General features: G+C 34.3%; 1 protein-coding gene across 26 annotated transcripts in view; it reads left to right on the plus strand.

Annotated features, from left to right (window-relative positions):
• PPP1R9A (protein phosphatase 1 regulatory subunit 9A) overlaps window positions 1-18,117 on the plus strand; it is a 314,168-nt gene that overhangs the window by 204,408 nt on the left and 91,643 nt on the right. For 13 of the 26 annotated variants that reach the window (XM_023639218.2, XM_023639228.2, XM_023639222.2 and 10 more), the window contains exons 6-7: window positions 5,622-5,757; window positions 10,821-10,886. In XM_023639218.2, the coding sequence (XP_023494986.1) occupies window positions 5,622-5,757; window positions 10,821-10,886 (202 nt within the window). The remainder of the gene's footprint in view (window positions 1-5,621; window positions 5,758-10,820; window positions 10,887-18,117) is intronic. The other 13 variants (XM_023639224.2, XM_070265693.1, XM_023639225.2 and 10 more) reach the window with 1 other exon arrangement.

Consider the following 18,117-nt stretch of genomic DNA (forward strand, 5'->3'; position numbering starts at 1 on the left):
TTGGTTTTGTGATTGTGCACAGTGGAGCGTCAGCTGTAATGAAGGGCAGCGAGGGCATTGCCATGTTCATGGAAATCGTCAGTCATTGTGGATTTCTTGTTTACGGTACGCCTAAGACTACCTCCTGGCCCTCAGATAAGAGGAGCAGCCACTATGGGCTTGCCACCATAGATAGTAGAAGTTTTTAATCTCGTCTATATGAGAATGGTCAACAAGCGCTAGTGATAGAAAGAAGATTAAAAACAGTGGGGATTTCAAAAAACTGCCTAAAGGGGACTTGGGCTTAATGAAACATTTTCTGGTGTCACTATATAAAGATGAGCACTTAAATGTTTCGTTTTTAATGTTTGTATGTGCAAATATTTAAACCTGTGATATCAAAACTTAAATAGGGAAATGTCACTTCTTGAAAGAGTGTAGCGTTTTTAGAAAATACTTAAGTTTATACCTATTATGTAGTATATAGTCCTTGAAGTATCACGTGTTAGCCAATGTTTTTTAAAGATTCAACTACTCTTTTTTTTTTTACATTGAAATGTAGTATAGAAAAAAGTTCTTATAATTAGTATTGAGTTAGATACAAAATTTATTTAAAGAACTAATGCTTACAATTAAGTTTAAATATTTCAGGTCTAGCTTTTAAAAGCAAAGATTTTTCTAGAAGAATTAAAAAAATTTTAAATGTATAGTATAGTATGTTAACATATAGTATCTAGCTCCCAATACAGAAAGGAAAAATATGTAAGAGTATGAAAGTACGAGAAAGAGGCAGAAGCTGGTCATGTAGGACTTGAGCCTTAAATGCTATCAGCAAATTTTAGTGAAAGTCGCTGGATAGACATTTACCACTGCTTGTTCAGTCGAATTAAGTAAAATATTTAAAAAGCTATCAAGTTCAGAGTAAGACCATAAAATGTGATCAAACATAGAAAAAGTGAGACACTTTTAACAAAAATGTTTAAAGGCAGCATGTGATCTTGTGATCGAAGGTTCAAATATAATGAGAGTAGATCTTGTGCATCTATTTTTCTTTTTCTTTTTTTAAAAATGTATGTCATTCAGATTTTTGGTGAGTATACAGTAAATATTTGTTTAAAGAATATTTGAATGAAAGAATGATTATATAAGAACAAATAACTATCGATATAGCTTTTCCTTTTTTAGATTACCTTAATTGCACATTGAGAATTTAAAATTTTGACATCATTCAAGTGCCATTTTTGACTAGTATGTCACTTTTATTAGAATAACTTATGTCTGAAAAACAAGGCACTCATAAATCATCATTTTTTGACATAACCTCTTACATCATTCACACAGAAGATGGATCTTTATGACTTCAATTCAGCAAATTGGAAATGCAGTTTTATAGTTGTTTAATTGTTTGACAGCTCACCAGAGAATTCAATAAACTAATCAGATGCGTTCCATATAATCTTGTCATCTAAACTCCAAAGGACAATACATGGATGTTGCTTGGTCTGATAATAGGTGAAAAGAAAAGGAAAAACTTATTTTTCTGCCTTTGCCTATTGTATCTCAGCCTGAGGGGAAGAGGGGGCAGTTGGTAGTGAAATAACTCATGCTGGAACAGGCTGATTGCTTAAACATTAGAAACAAGACATGCTGACAACATAAACCCTAACTGTAGATTTTAGTTTTAGTAGTATTGCCATTATTTTTCAATCATAAGCTTAGCACATACCTAGTTTTTCATTTAAATGTCCAATACAGTTTGGTTTCTTGACCTCATTCTTTATAGGTAAAAAATAAAAGATCACACCATTCCTTGTTTGAAACAAAGAAAAATTATAAAAAGTGGCAAGAAAAAATATTTTTTTCTTAAAGGAACTTTAAGTTCAGAAACAGGCTGATTTGACTACATGTATTGTCATTTCAGTGGAGATAACAATGTCTAAAATATAAATCATAATTTTGCAGAAACATCAGTTGATTTGGTCACATATATTTAGAGGGGCTGATTGTTCCTGATTTTATTAATTGTTATATTTTTGACAATTTTTAAAATTCAATTTAAAGTGATCATATAATCCATAATTTTATGTTTCACTGGCAACAGAAATTAAGGTTTGCAGAGCACACTTGAATGCAAGTATTTTCTCTTTTTCGTGGGGTTGACTCACAAAAACCTAGTCTGTTTTCAAAACTAGTGTGATCAAGTAAGAAGTAATTGGGATAGTGTATACAGATAGTACTTGTAAGTGCATTCAACCATATCTAGATATTAATACATTATCTAGGTAAAAACAACAGTAAACAGGTATTAAACATTCTCTAGGCACCAGGTGCTTACATAGATTTTTATATAGATTATATGGTATTGTTATAGTTATTATATTCATTTGATAAATATAGAAACTAAGGATTAGAAATATTAATATATTCAAGGTCACAGAGCCAGTACATCATGTTTATGGTTCAGTGAATTTGTCCTATCAAAGCCATTTTTCTCTTTTACCAACCTTTTTAACTCCTAAATTATACTGTCACAGCATATCCATCCTCTGAATCCATAATTGAAATAATAACCTTTAAATTTTATATTCTCTACTCAGTTCTATATATGTTAGATTGTACATGTACTGTTATAGGACATATTTATAAAGACAGCATAAAAGTGAACCAAACATTTAGAACATACAGAAAGGTAATCTGAATGTTATAAATTTTCCAAATGGGAGATTTTATCAGTTCTCTCATAATAATAGTGCCTTAAACTCCTTTCATGTCTATACCACATTTTATTCTTTTATCTCTCCTTTAGAGATAGGGAGTTAGATACTAATTTTCACACGAGGAAAATAAGGCATAGAGAATAGTTCAGTTCCACTTCTGTGTGTTTTCCCTCTGGACCATACTAATCAGGATGGCATTCTATTATTGCAAATCTATACTATAATTATACCAGATTACAAGGCTTTAAAGATGTGTGTAGCTGGGTGGTATAACGCTACCCCAAATAGCTGCCTGAGTGAAGAAATATGTGTATTTTAACATAACGTTTTGAAAATAAATGCAAAAATACACCATGTTCATGGATCAGATGACTCAATATTGTTAACACATCAATTCTCCACAAATTGATCTTAAGATTCAGAGCAATCCCAAATCAAACATCAATGGGCTTTTCAAAAGAAATTGTCAAGCTGATCGTAAAATTTATATGGAAATTCAGATAACTTAGAATAGTCAAAGTAATTTTGAAAAAGATACACTGAGTTAGAGAACTCACACTACCTGGTTTCAAGATTTACTGTATGGTAATCAAGGGAGTGTGGTATTGGCACAAGGATAAATACATAAATGGAATAGATGGAAAGTCCAGAAATCAGCCCACAAACATTTGGTCAACTGATTTTCAGCAAATGTACCGAGGCAATTCAGTGACGATAATGAATATCTTTTCAGCCAATGGTGTTGAAACAGCTGGTTATCCATTTGGAACAATGAAACTCTACCCTTACCAAACATCATGCATAAAAATTAATTTGAAAAAATCGTACACCTAATATAAAATCAAAACATTAACTCTTCAAGAAGAAAAATAGGAGAAAATCTTAGCAATCTTAAATCAGGGAAAGATTTCTTAGATAGGAAACAAAAGAAACAAATCTTTTAAAAAGTGATAAATTTGACTTCCTTGAAAGTGAAAAGAAAATGAAAAGACAAGCCACAGATTGGGAGAGGATAATAAATAAATAAAACAAACACAGATGCATGTACTGTTTGTGTGCGTGTATGTATCTGTGTTTATGTATGTATCTATAATATATATAAATAAGGATATGTATCTAGAATATTTAAAGAACCGTTACAGCTAAATAGTAAAAACTCAGACAATCCAGTTTTTTTAATGGGCAAAAGATTTGAAAAGATGTTACACTGAAGAAGATATATGAATGGTCAGTAAGTGCATGAAAAGGTATTTAACATCATTAGTTATCAGGCCTTTGGAAATTAAAACCATCATAAGATACCACTAGGTACCCAGTAGAATGGCTGAAATTTTAAACAGCAATGCTCAGTACTGGTGAGGATGTAAAACAACCGCAGCTTTCATGCGTTGCTAGTAGAAATGTAAAATAGCACCACCACTTTGAAAAATAATTCAGCAATTTCTTTAAAAGTTAAGTATATGTTACCATATGATTCATCAATTCTGATACCATGAAGTACTATTCAGGAATAAAAAGGAACGAATCAGATACTTGCAACAACATGGATAAGTCTCCGAAACATTATGATGAGTCAGAGAAGCTAGATACTCTATGAATTCGTTTATATGAAACTCTAGAAAAGCCAAATGTAATATGGGCCCTGGGTGAGGATGATACTCTAGAAAGAGAAATGGTATATTTTGGGTTGATGGAAATGTTCTTATATCTTTATTGATGTGGTGATTACAGGTTTATACATTTGTCAAATGTATTTATTGAACTATACTTTGAAAATAGATTATTTTATTGTGTGTAAATTATACCTGAATAAAGATGAAAATTCTAGTATTTACAGATTCTATTTATAGTTGATTCCCAAGGGAAAATAACTCAGATGATAAATGAACACCCAAGCATAATTTCTGCGTCCTGTTTGAAACTACATAAAAAAAATTCCCAAAAGATAATTAATTAGTAACATCTAAGTATATAAATTTTGACCTTTAGTGTATTTGTACAGAGAATGGTGCAATTAAAAAAATATGTATGATTGATGCTTTTCTCTGATTATGTTGCTATTTTCAATTTAGAAACAAGATGAAATAAAGTGTCACATCTAAAATAAAGTTACATGTAAAGAAATTATATCATGGAGACCTATTATTTGTATTTTTAGAAAAATAGAACTCCTGTATGTTAATTTGTTAGCAAGACACATAGTGTTGATGAGGATGTTTCACAAGTGACTGTGACTTGCAATAAATAAATGGCTTCCCTGGTCCTTTCCTTATACGTTTTTTCTTACAGGAATAGCATCAACAGATGTTTTCCTGTCTCTTTATTTCTTGAAGCCATACCCTTCCTCATACCATCTCTTTCTCCTAAAGAAAAAGTGAATTAATTCACCACCTCTTCTTATTTTATTTATTTTAAAAACAAAACCAAAAAAAACCCCCTACATTTATTTTCTCTTCTCTTTATCTCCAAAGTTATAACTTAGCAAAAAGTCAGTGCCTCTCTATTTATTTACCCACCTAAAGTATGCTATACCTCAAAATGTTTTTGAAGCAGTTTTTGTAGTAGAAAGAGGACGTTATTATGGAAATAATAAATGAGTTCGGGGTACAGGAAATTATGAGTTTGCTTCCATTTTATAGGGCATCAAAATTGTGTAAAGTACTGTAGGATGGTTTACATCTGTTTTGTCTTCTCCCAGAGTAATAACTTTCTTATGGTTCCTATCTTTTTTTTGGGCTGTTTCTGCAAAAATCACTTTAATTGCTCAGCTAACCTCTCCTTCCACCCAGGAATAGCATTTAAAGTATATAAGCGATAGTACTTTTCTGAGGCTTCATGGGTGAGATGTCAGTCTTGGTTACTTTTCTTAGCACTCCTTTTTGCTGGAGAGTCTAACTATATTAGTCTTCTTTAACCTTCCTACAGATTTGTTATTGGGCGCGAAAAACCAGGGCAAGTGAGTGAGGTAGCCCAGTTGATAAGCCAGACGCTGGAACAAGAAAGGCGCCAGCGAGAGCTGCTTGAGCAGCACTATGCCCAGTACGATGCTGACGACGATGAGGTAAGCAGCGCTGTGCACGTTCTTCCTCCTACGTCTCGTCTCACTACGTTCCTGCTTCACGAAGTCTTCACCGTGGACCAGTGTGACAGGTTCTTTGCAGGAGAATGTGTCTACATTCAGCCTCATGGAAGAGAAATATTACCTGCATTTGTTATTAATTTATTAATCAAGTAATGGTACCCTATTTACAGTATGAAGACGTTGGAATCAAATAAGTCATCTTTTACCAAAGTATTAAAAGAAATTCATTGAAACAAAAAAGGGTGAAAATACCAAAATGTGAATAGTTTGTTTCTTTATTGGTGGAATTAGATGATTTTCTCTCCCTGCTTTATATTTTTTCAAATTTTCTACAATCGGTATGTAATGCTCTTTCAAAAAATCAGTAAATATTTATAGTGAAAGCACACACAGCTACATACACAAACATACATAGAAAAGTACTAAAAATTGCTGAGTGTTTTCAGAGGTTTTTTTCCCCAGGAAGAGAAAGTCCTTTGGATCTGCTCTCTATGATTTGTGCTAACATAATGCAGAACAAAGCTTTTCCACCAGCACACTTTCCATAGAGTAGATACATATTGGAATAATTTTGCATCCTGCTCTCTGTAGAAGATCAAGTGAATGAATAGAAGCTAACCCCCAAGTGAAAACGGCTCTCGGGAACCCTTGTGTATTGTAATATAATACAGATGCTGGTCTATTTCTAATGTAAATGCCAAATGTACATTGATATAGTGGGACAACATGCTTTATATAAACACGTTTAAACATGCGTGTGTTTCATATTGGCATCTCAAAAGATTCATCAACGATTTCGTTGTAGTATTTCATACTCCATAAATATAGTAAATATTCAGGTAAAACAAATATTTTTTATACCAGCTGATATAAGGACAGTGCAACATCGTATGTCCAACTTCTACTCATCTGAATATATTCTTTTTCCAGAACATTTTGGTTTCTAGCCAGGACGTAGTAAAGATTAGTAAACAGACATTCAAATATTTTTCATGTATTTTTGTTCTGAAATGTTTTAACCCAAATGTATATTAATTTTTTATGTGCTTGTAGTATAATGAAGATGTATTCTCCATTTGTTGTAGTAGAAAATTAAAAGCGGTGCATCAGTGAACTTTTGATGAAAGAGTAAGCATTAGAAAGTCTTCACGTGAATGCGTTCGTCTCCTAGAATTCTATTTAGTTGATTTAGTTTTTCACTTGCAGAGTCCATTTGAAATGGCGAGTCTTTTTTCATTATACTGAGATATTATCTTTGAAAATGTTTTCTTAGATTTAGAAACTAAAAAAGTGATTTCTTCAAGTGTTTGAACTTTGATCTTACCTAGATTTCAATTCTCTGTGCTAGTATTTTGTGTTTTATCAGAGACTCTGGTTTGCTTTGCCTGCAAGCCTCTTTGAGGATCGTAGAGTCACTCTCTGCAGGTTTGGTTTTGACCTGCTCACGCTGCTGGAAAGAATTTGGACCCGAGGTTCAGGGGAGTACGGGTGACATCAAGTGGTGGAAGGTGAGGAGGCCAAGCCTTCCAATCTCTGGGGGCGTCTGTGTCTTTGGCTTTAAAGTACAGAGATTGAGCTAAATCTCTAAATTTCTTCCAGCTTCTAATATTCCATGAGATTGTGAAATAAAGCATCAGGTCTAACAAAGAGAGAGGGAAAATAAGAAAGTTCTTTAAGGCTCTCCAAGTGAATTTTTTTTTAAAATTTGAGTTCATAATAGTTTACATCATTGTGAAATTTCAGTTGTACATTATTTCTTGTCTGTCACCACATAGGTGCTCCCCTTCACCCCCTGTGCCCCTCCCGACCCTCCTTCCGCTGGTAACAACTGAAGTGTTTTCTTTGTCCGTGTGTCCAAGTGAAGTTTTTAGATCACAGACTGTATACTTCCTCCAGTCATTTTGAGGAATTGATCACATTCATCCCCAAAGGTTTTCAACTCAAGCAGCTAACAAAGCTTTTTTCTTTGATAAGTGATTTTTCTCTAATTAATAATTTGAGTAAATGCAAAAGGAATATTTGTTACTTAACATTTATACTTAGGATCACATCATATGGATTTTTTTGTTTGCCCATTTTTGTAAAGAAAGCAGAGTTGACTGTCACCTGAACAGACATTTTCAGGGGTGAGGGGTGCGGTAAATAAATATGCAGTGCCAGGCGCTTTGCAGGGTGCCTTTCCTACGTGATTTCCTGGAATCTTCACAGCAAACAGAAGAGATTTTGTTGTCTAGAAATGTAGCAACTGAGGTTTTTCTACTGGAGCCACTGGGAGTTGATAGATTCAGGATGAGAATAGGGTCTTCTTGGCTCCAAAGCCTGGACTCTCTGCAACACACTGCTGCGTTTGAGTGGAGCGGGCTGCTGGGTCTGCCTGTGTTCAGGCGCACATGCAACAACCGGGTAACAGGAGACGTTGGAAAGAGGACTCCTGTTTTGGGTGATTGAGTTTCTTGTAATACTTAGGTTCTGTGATTCTTTGATTTATATTTCTAATAATAGGGAAATTGAATACTTGGAGAATTAATTTACTCTAGGCAAATCCTTAATCCATAAGTATCTTATGAAGATAGGGTTAAAGGGAAGAATAATTGAATGTACAGATATTTTACCAAAAAATGAGGGTTTAGCTTTAGGTTAAACTTTTTATTCTGTATGCAAGTTGTCAAACTAGAATCAGGTGATTGCTAATATGTTACTCCAAGTAACCTTCACCTTATTGAAAAGGTCAAGGAGCCTTTTCCTTTGTCTCTCTCTCTCTTTCACGCTCCTCTCTGACTTACGTTTCTCCCTTTCTTGTGTTTTACACACTGTCTCATCAAAACATGCCCCCCTCAAACCAGTTGTTAATTTTCTCTGCATGGGAGAGATGAAAGCTATGTGAATAATGAACATTCACTCTTGTGTAAACACTTTATCTACTTGATTTAAATTCACTTTTTTACTAATGCTACCAAATATTGTTAAATTGATTGATTTGAGTGTTATGTCCCTATTTTATATTTACTCTCGCTCGCCATTGATGCAAAGTAAAATGTCCAAGAGACATAATGGAAATGAGAAGAACCAACATTGGTTATCCAATGGATAAATGCTCCTTGAGTAATTGAGTTAATTTTATATGTAATTGAACAATTTATTGATTTCAATGTCTTTGTTGTTCCTGGATTGTGTACTCAGCCACTTGGTTTCTTACTTTTCTTATCATTTATAGAATCATCTTGTGATTTCAAAGTTAGAATCAGTTTTATTTGACTGTATCCCCTGTGACATGTCCTGGGCCAGCCAGGAAAACCTCTAATTAAATGCAGAACAACTAAGATCATCCAACTAGTTTCCAGAGCCGGCACCTGGATCGGCATTGTCTACTGAAGGATAGATAGCTTCTGGTTTTGGTCAAATCATCTAAGGTTGATTCTAACTTGGAACTTATCACAGTGACAGAGGAGAGTTGCTTGCTTGAATTGTCTACAGGGAAAACATTGCAACGTGAGAAATGTATCCTGAAATTGTACAAGTACAGTGGTCTTCTATTAGAACCATATTTAGGATTAAGAATACCTTATCGTGTGTTGAGTGTGCTTAGATAGATCTGTTTTAATGCTTTAGAAAATTGTAAGTCATACTCTGATAGAATTTAAAATATATAAATCATCCCCAAACTCTGTTTCTGCATTTTCTGTTTTTTTCTCCAAATATTCAAACGAGAAGAGTTTAAAATAAGCAAACATCCAGTTCAATTTTAATTTGCATTCCTGTTTTTGTCCACTCTGTTAAACATTCTGACTTAAAAAGAAAGTTAAAATGGCTCTGCCTAAAGGCTGACGAATAAAAGGGAGGATCCTATAAAGAATAGGGAGATATAAATCTGAATAATTGAAAAATTTTAAATGTAGATCTGAATATATCTGTGATTACTGACTGACTTTCTGGATTTAATCAAATTATTGTTCTTTTATTTTTCTTTCTTTCTTTTTAAAACAAATCTGAAAGGTAACCATGGCAGATTTCAGTAAACTCCTCAGATAGTCAGCATTATCCCACGAAGTTCTGGGGCTATGGTAAATTTTTCAGCTAGATTTTAATTATCAATGACAAATTTAAACTCCTGTCATACTCCACAGCTATCAATGTTTAACTTTTTAGTGGTGGGATGATATAATTCTGGTATATGTTTTGTGTAGCATGGGTCATGTATATATCTTTTGGGTATCAGTTTCTTTCAAAGAGCATTATGCAATGTGAAACACTGTGGGTCAGACTGGAAAAATAGTATGAACTGGTACTGTACTACTTTTTGGTATTAGAAAATACATATGGTTGTTCACATTAAAATGAGTTGTTTTACATGCACTTTTAAAATTATATGATTATTTTTGCTTTTTAAAATATAGTATATATTACATTTTAAAGTCTTAGATTGCAGATGGCATTTCGAGGTCTCTTTAGGCAGTAGTTCATAACAAGGTTGATCATCGCTCCAGAAGCTGAGGCTCCTGCTCTTCCAACATAATTTAATCTTTTTTTCATAATTTGATTTCATTACTGGAAATTAATATCATCATAACTGTATCATGACGTTATTTTTTTAGAGTCTTTTAAAGTATTGAATACAATTTAAAGCAGCTGCCTACATGGATGTGTATTTTTTATTGCTTGTGTTAACATGTAATAATTAGAGACAGAAATATAATGGAAGCTGTGGTTTGCATAAGTGTTAAAAGGTTTACAAGAATGTAGTTTTTATGTGGAAAGCATTCAAGGGATGACATTAAATTTGACTCATGCTGTTTGCTGTTCCTGGTTTGAAACAGCTTTTGTTGTAGGAGCTAGAGACTGCGGTTACCAGAAATGGCCTTTTAGTAATGTGAATAGACTGGCTACTCTTTATAATGCTGAGAAACTAAGAGTGGGGGCATTCTCTGAGTTCTCGAAAGTGTGTCGTACAGCAGGCATCGGAACTTTTCTATCCTTTGTTATTAGGCTGCTTCTCTTTTGTGGGGAAAAAAACCTCCTTTAATGTTTGTTGTCAACCATTTTAGAACACTGTGGCTGAATTGCAAGGAGTGTCTGGCAACTGCAATAACAGTAACAACTATTTCCTTAAGGTTTGTTTTGTAGCGGACAACAATGCTTATGTGTACATTCCTGCTTCGTGTATGAAATTAAATATTCTGTGTGTCTTATTAACTAGCTCTGTGCTCGAAAGAATTTCTCTAGAACTGAGTGTTTTGTATGTTGAATAATTGAAAAATTATCATTTGAAAAATATTTAATTCTGAAACATAGCACATATTTTAGGCACAGGTTCTGCAATGTGGACTCACTTCCTAATATTTAACCATGGATGTTTTTAACCCTTAACACTTCAAATATTTTGTGGTTCATATTAAAGGGAAAAAAGATACCCAACAGCAGGGCTGTATGATGTTTATACAATACACTGTATACAGTGATTTATATTGTCTTTAAATCCAGTGATATTTTTTCTAGAAAAGAATCTATTGATGCAAAGTTTTTAATTTTTCAAAAACCAAAAATCCTAAAATTTTAAAGTATAGTAGTATTTATTTGCGTGATTTATATGGTATAAACATAACAAAATGTCTAAAAAGATATTACACTTTCGATAATAAAATAATTCTCAGTATTGTTGGCTGCCAGTAGCAGAGATAGAGGTGCTTAAAAATGGAAGTCAGGGGGCTGGCCCCGTGGCCGAGTGGTTAAGTTCACGTGCTCCGCTCCAGGTGGCCCAGTGTTTCATTGGTTCGAATCCTGGGTGCGGACATGGCACTGCTCATCAAACCACGCTGAGGCAGCGTCTCACATGCCACAACTAGAAGGACCCACAACAAAGAATTTACAACTATGTACTGGGGGGCTTTGGGGAGAAAAAGGACAAGAACATAAAAAAAATCTTTAAAAAAAAAAATGGAAGTCAGGGCCGGCCTGGTGGCATAGTGGTTAAGTTCATGCATGGCCCAGGATTCTCAGGTCCGGATCCCAAGCACAGACCTATGTACCCCTCATCAAGACATTACATGTACAAAATAGAACACGATCGGCACAGATGTCAGCTAAGGGCCAATCTTCCTCACCAAAAAAAAAAAAAAAAAGAAGAAGAAGAAGTCAGGTATGTTTAAAAAGGAGGCTGGCTTCGTGATTAGAGGAGCCTGAAGAATAGGAGACATATAAAACGTTTTTAACAACTTGTTTACAGACTCCAATTTGACTGGATCTTTAAAATCGTTAAATTTACTCACATCTTTTGTTTGTGATCCCCAGATCTACAGTAGTGGTCATTGTCATTGAAACACAGAATCATAAGGTGCTTAGAAAACATTCAGTGGAAGACTATATCCATCTTGATCTAACACGAACAAGGTACACCCACATACATGCTATCCCCAGGAGGTGGACGTCCTCCTCTACTTGAAAGGTCCTCTTTAGAAATATTCTTTGTATATAGAAACATTGTTATTTATAACATTGAGCACAGGCAAGGAAGATGGGTAGTGTCAAGGGGAGAGAGAGATTAGAATAGAAACCTTCTCCTAAATAATGTCATCTTTTTCTAGCTTATTTATTTTATTTTGTTTATCATAATGCAAGTGATTTGAATACGTTTTCTTGTTTTTTTCTTTCCAACTACCACATTGTGGTGACTTTCATGAGCCAGATACAAAATACCAAATAAACTGTATCAAATTCTTCTGTGCCATTAAATGCCTCTGAGAGTATAGACTTTGTACTTCCTAGAAACAGTGCTGGAACAATTCTGTATTACAATGATGAACCACAGAGTTTGCAGTGTTTAAGACATGTCATAGAAACAAACACAAATAACAGTATTTTTCCAACTTTAAAAACATTTATAAGTTGAATATAGTTTTTTACCAAAAAGTTCTAAAATGCTAAAAGGCACAGAGAGAGAGGGCCTTACTAGCGTGGGAAACAGACTGACTTTCCTGTGCACCATAGGGATCGCATGGTTTCTGCATGCCTTTGCTGCTACTGTTTTCTCCACCTGGCCTGCCATTCCCTGCACTGACTCTTGGTTGCCCTCGTGTGCCCACTAATCCTGCTCTCCCTTAAGGGCTCTGTTTAGGTTCCTCTCTCTCCTCCAAAAGATCTTCTTAGACTCTCTCAGCTGGGCTGAGAGCCCTTTTGTTTCATGAGTCAGTAGCACTACGTGTCTCTCTTTCTATCATTATTTACCCAAAAATTTCCTCTGCTAGCTTGTAGTCTCTTCAATGACAGGTTTCAATAACTGGTTGATTTTTAATATATACACAATGAGGACAGCACTGGGTGGTTTACAGGAAGCCAAGAAATTGAACTGAATTGAATCGAAAGATGTTAAGATGAAAATTGGGGAATAGAGTTAAATGAGGAGAATGAAATTTAGTAGGAACATAACCTGAGATAGTGAGGACAGAAGCAGGTAAAAGGAATGTGAAACCTAGTAAGCCTAGAAATTGAGATAGCGAAAGGACTGCAGGAATAATCTGTACTTGTCTGTTGGCACTTAGGGATATAGCACCTTTCCGTGGGCTTTTGCTACCACATTTTAATTGTTTTGAGAGACCATGAGTTTGCAAGAAGACCCTATCACTGTCACACTGCACCAAAATCTTCTGTGTGTAAAACCAGAAAAAATGAATATGCCTATTTCATTCCCTAAAAACCTTTGGGACCTTAGAAATAGCAACTTGGTGACACATTGACACATTCTTTTTAGTCACAACTGAATAAACATGCGATAGAAACAGAATGGTCAAAAGGGCCTAAATGATGTCAGGATCAATACTGCATGGATAACTATCTTCTGCCCAATATATTGACTTAGAAATAGCCTTCAGTTATAGAAATACATTTTTGTCAGCGATAAAAACTAAACAGTGACCTGACCACGGACTGCGGTCCTAAAGCTGCCTTGTTATGGAGGTTTGTGAGGTCTGATGAGGGCACTGTTTATTTTAGACTGATATTGACACTAGTGCGGGTGGTGGTAAAAACTCTTAATTGATTTCTGGAATTCCATTTCTTAAAGGGGTTTTAAAAAATTTTATTGACATAAAATTGACTTATAGTAAAATGTGCAGACCTTAAATATATAATTTGATAATTTTTATCATTAAATATTTATATTTCATATATTAAAATCAATATTAATGGGGAGTAATTTATATACAATAAAATGCACCAATTTTAAATGTGTTTAGCTTAACAGTTTGATGAATAACCACCACCACATTCAAGATATAGAGCATTTTCATTACCTCAAATAGTTCCCTTATAGAACTTTGCAGTCACTCTCAGCCTAAAATGATCGATCTTCTTTCTGACACTAGATTAATTATGTCAATTCTAGAATGTCATTTGAATGGAATCATAAAGTGCATACTTTTTTTTATGTCTGACTTCTTTCACTTATCCTAATGTCATATTTATCCTAAGTGTTCTATATGTTATGATAATTGGTATTGCTTTGAGTTACAGTGGACAAAGCCCAGGGCCTGCCCAAAGCGGGATGTCTAATTGGAGGACTCCATCATGAAACTAGAGCCCCAGGGGTTACACTGCTCTGTAAGATGAGAGTAAGTCTAATCTTCTACCTCAAGGACTGCGTGGGAAATTGCCAGTGTCAAACCTTGGTGCTGAGTGGAAGAGAAGAAAAAATTTCTCTGAGAAATTGTGACCACAGCAGCCTGAATTTATGCTACCTTTCAGGAAAAAAAAGGTGTATCCTTTCTTGAGGCATTCACCTTCAGTCAAAGTCTAAAAGTTAAAGTTTCAAGAAATGTGAGCTTACAGTTTCAAAGTACAAAACTCACAGGGAAATAAATCACCGTTAGAAACAAACAGCAGAAGCAAGAGAGAGAAAGGGAGGAAGGAAAGGGAGAAGGAAAGAAAGATAAGGTCCAAGTTATTTTAACAGTTATTTCAAACTGGAACAAGTTTCTCTAATCACATATAACTATTCCAGAGGACAAAAATGAAAGAAGTACAACTCTGATATTAGGAATGCAGTAAAACCTTGAGAGTGTGAAATGTATGAGGTGATGACCGATAACCCTGGTACGAAAACCAAATAATGATGAAAAAGAAGACTTATAGGTCCATCCTACTCATAAAAATAGTTCAAAAAAAAATCCTAACCAAAATATTAGCAAACCATATCCAATAACATATAAAAGAGATATTATGGTCAAATTGAGTTCAGCCAATAATTCAAGTATGGTTTACATTTGAAAATCAGTCACTACTTGCATTTGACATCATACTGGAAAACAAGAAGAAGAAATAAAAGAGATAAATTGGAAAGAAAGAAATAAAAGTGTTATTCTCAGGTGATGTGCTTGTCTATTTAGAAAATCTCAAACGTACTTGTAGGTAAATTATTAGAAATAATATAAGATTTTAGCAAATTTGCTGGATACAAAATTAGTGTAAAATATAACATCCATTTCGATGTGTCTACAGAAAGAAAATATAATTTATAAGTTATCGTTTACCTTGGTAAAAGGCAAGACCTTGCCTAACAAAAGATAGGCAAGACCTTCGTGGAGAAAAGTAAATTTTGTTGAAATATATTAAAGCTTATATAAAAGAACAGAGAAACCTTGTTCATGGATTAGAAGACTCAGTGGCTTAGTTGAGTCAGTTTCTCTAAGTTGATTTATACATTCAATGCAACCCCAGTAAAAACAGTTATAAATAATTTTTAAATGGAATTTGGTCAGCTGTTGCTAAGATATGTATGAAAGAACAGCGCACCAGAAATAACCATGACATTTCACATTCCTTAGAAGAGAGATATTTATTGTTAAACTGTATCAATTTAGACCCTGGGGCAAAGGAAGGGACAAGTTGGTCAAGGAGGCCAGGGACAGGCCCTCACATATATGAAGCTTTGATTGTGACACAGCTAACACTCGATGAGTTGAGGAATGTTAGGCTTTTCAATGAAGGAAAAATGGTGAAATTGCAAACCCCATCTCAGTGTGTACACGAAAGTTCATTCCAGGTGGGTTGACTACTCAAATGTAGAAAGCAAAACTCTAAAATTTGGAAGACAGTGTAGAAGAATATCTTTACGGCTTCAGCATAGGAAATGGTTTCTTACATGAGATACTTAAGAAAGCAAAACCATAAAGGAAAGGATTGAGAAAATTGACTGTGTTAAAATTGGGAACTTCTGCTCATCAAAAGAATACCTTCATGAAAGAAGAAAGACAAACCAGAACTTGGAAGAAAATATTTGAAAAATAGATAACTGAAAGAGAATTATATAAAAAGTACTTTTATGAACCAATAAGAAAAGACTACATGTGGGCCATTGGAGAGGAAACCTCAGTGGCCAATGAACATATGAGAAGATGCCCAACCATATTAGCCATCAGGATGCGAAAATTAAAAACCAAAATGAAATACCATTTCATACCTACTGAATTGATTTAAATTGGATATTTAAAGTTTTGGTGAGGAGTTAAAGGAACTCAGTCTCTGCACATAGGAATATAAATTGGCCTATCCACTTTGAAAAGCAATTTGGCATTATCTAGTAAAGACGACTTAATTATATTTCTTATTAAACACCTTAGTAAAACTCATATATTTGAGCTGTAAGACATGCAAAATATCGCTCTTGTAATGGAAAAAAGTTGGATACAACTGCCATCTCTTTCAGCAGGAGAAAGGGTAAATATATTGTAGTATCTTCATATGGTGAAATAACATACAGAAGTTGTTTGAGCAATCCGCAGCAACTGGTGGACCCTCCGGAGCGCACCATTAAAAGCGCAGAGGCACAGAGGAATACAAACAGTATGATTCCATTTGTAGGAAGTTTAAGGTCATAGAAAAATAAATGGTACATCGTTTAGTACTACAAATAAAACTAAAGAAAAACTAGGAATGATAGAATTCAGCAGCAGTACTCTGAGGGGCAAGTGACTGAGATAGAATCCAGGAAGCAGACACAGAGGACCATAACTGAGTGCAGTGATGCTGCTCCTGTCCTTGAAGTAGGCTGTTAGTTCATTGGTGGTAGTTAAAACATTATCCATTATATTTTCTATATGTTTCATAAATTCTCTTTGTGTCAACTTGATATTTAATGAAAAAATTAAAATCTATCATGTACAATTGCTTATATTTAGCAATTATGTGGATATAAAATGGATATGACAGAGTTCCTGCTCTCCAAGGATTTGTAAAATGACAAGACTGTATCTCAAACTTGCCTCAATGTGAGAATCTCATGGTACTTCTTTAAAATTACAGATTTCTCCACCTAGCCTCAGATCTACTGAAACAGAATATGCATTGTAAAGGGCCTAAAGTTATGGGAGTTGTGGGAAGGGCTTCGATACAATCAGAGCTGGAATTGTCCAGTTGAAAAATGCCAGGAAAACTGATGTAAAGACCTTTGAGTCCTAGTGTTACAGACACTTTGCAAGAAGAAATTGCTCCACAAACCAGCAGGTAGCCATAGTGAGGAAAAGTGTAGAATTACTCTTCTTTGGAAATTCTAAGATTGTGCTTATATTTATTATTAATCCATAGATAGTCCAGGAAAATACCATCACTGACATTTTTGTTGGTTTTGCTTTTTTGTTTACTGTAAAGTCTGACTATAATTCTCATTCTATTTGATGATCTGTTAACATTTTGCAGTCATATGAGTCAATTTTTATATGAACACACCATATTTTCCAAGATTCAATTGATTATATAATTATAGAAGTATTAAAATAATATTAACACATGCCACTTTGGTCACTGTAGTTGTTCTCTTCTGCAGATTAAAAATTCAGGGAAATACAAATCTCTTAGTCTCTTCCCACAGTTCTGCTGGCATCAGAATAAGTACTTCATTGTTTCGTTGGCAAGTAAAATGAAACTCAAGGAAGGCTGCCAATTTGAAATTGCAGTGTGACCTTTGGATTACACAGGTCCACTTTGGTCTGTTGACTGTTCAGTTCTGGATCTCAGTGGGAAAAATAGGGGTCATTGGTTCCCTGCTGTTATAGAATATATTTATCAGGAACTTAAAGACAGTGACATTTAGATCTTAGTAAGTAGGTAACATTTATTAAGAGGAATATAATTAGGAATATTAAGTCAAGGAAATATGTAGTTTATACTGCCAAGAAGCTTGCTCACTGTGGAAACAATAAATATATATGTAAAGAATTTAAATCGTTTTCAAGGCAACCTGTCAAAAGGCCAGATAACCATAGTGTGAAAGAATTATCACAACTAAGGACATACAAAATCAAAGCATGAATTTGAGATTTGTGGTTTCAATTTCTATTTGCAAGAAATTTTTTA

This window comes from Equus caballus, chromosome 4 (assembly GCF_041296265.1).
Source record: "Equus caballus isolate H_3958 breed thoroughbred chromosome 4, TB-T2T, whole genome shotgun sequence".
NCBI classification, from domain to species: domain Eukaryota; kingdom Metazoa; phylum Chordata; class Mammalia; order Perissodactyla; family Equidae; genus Equus; species Equus caballus.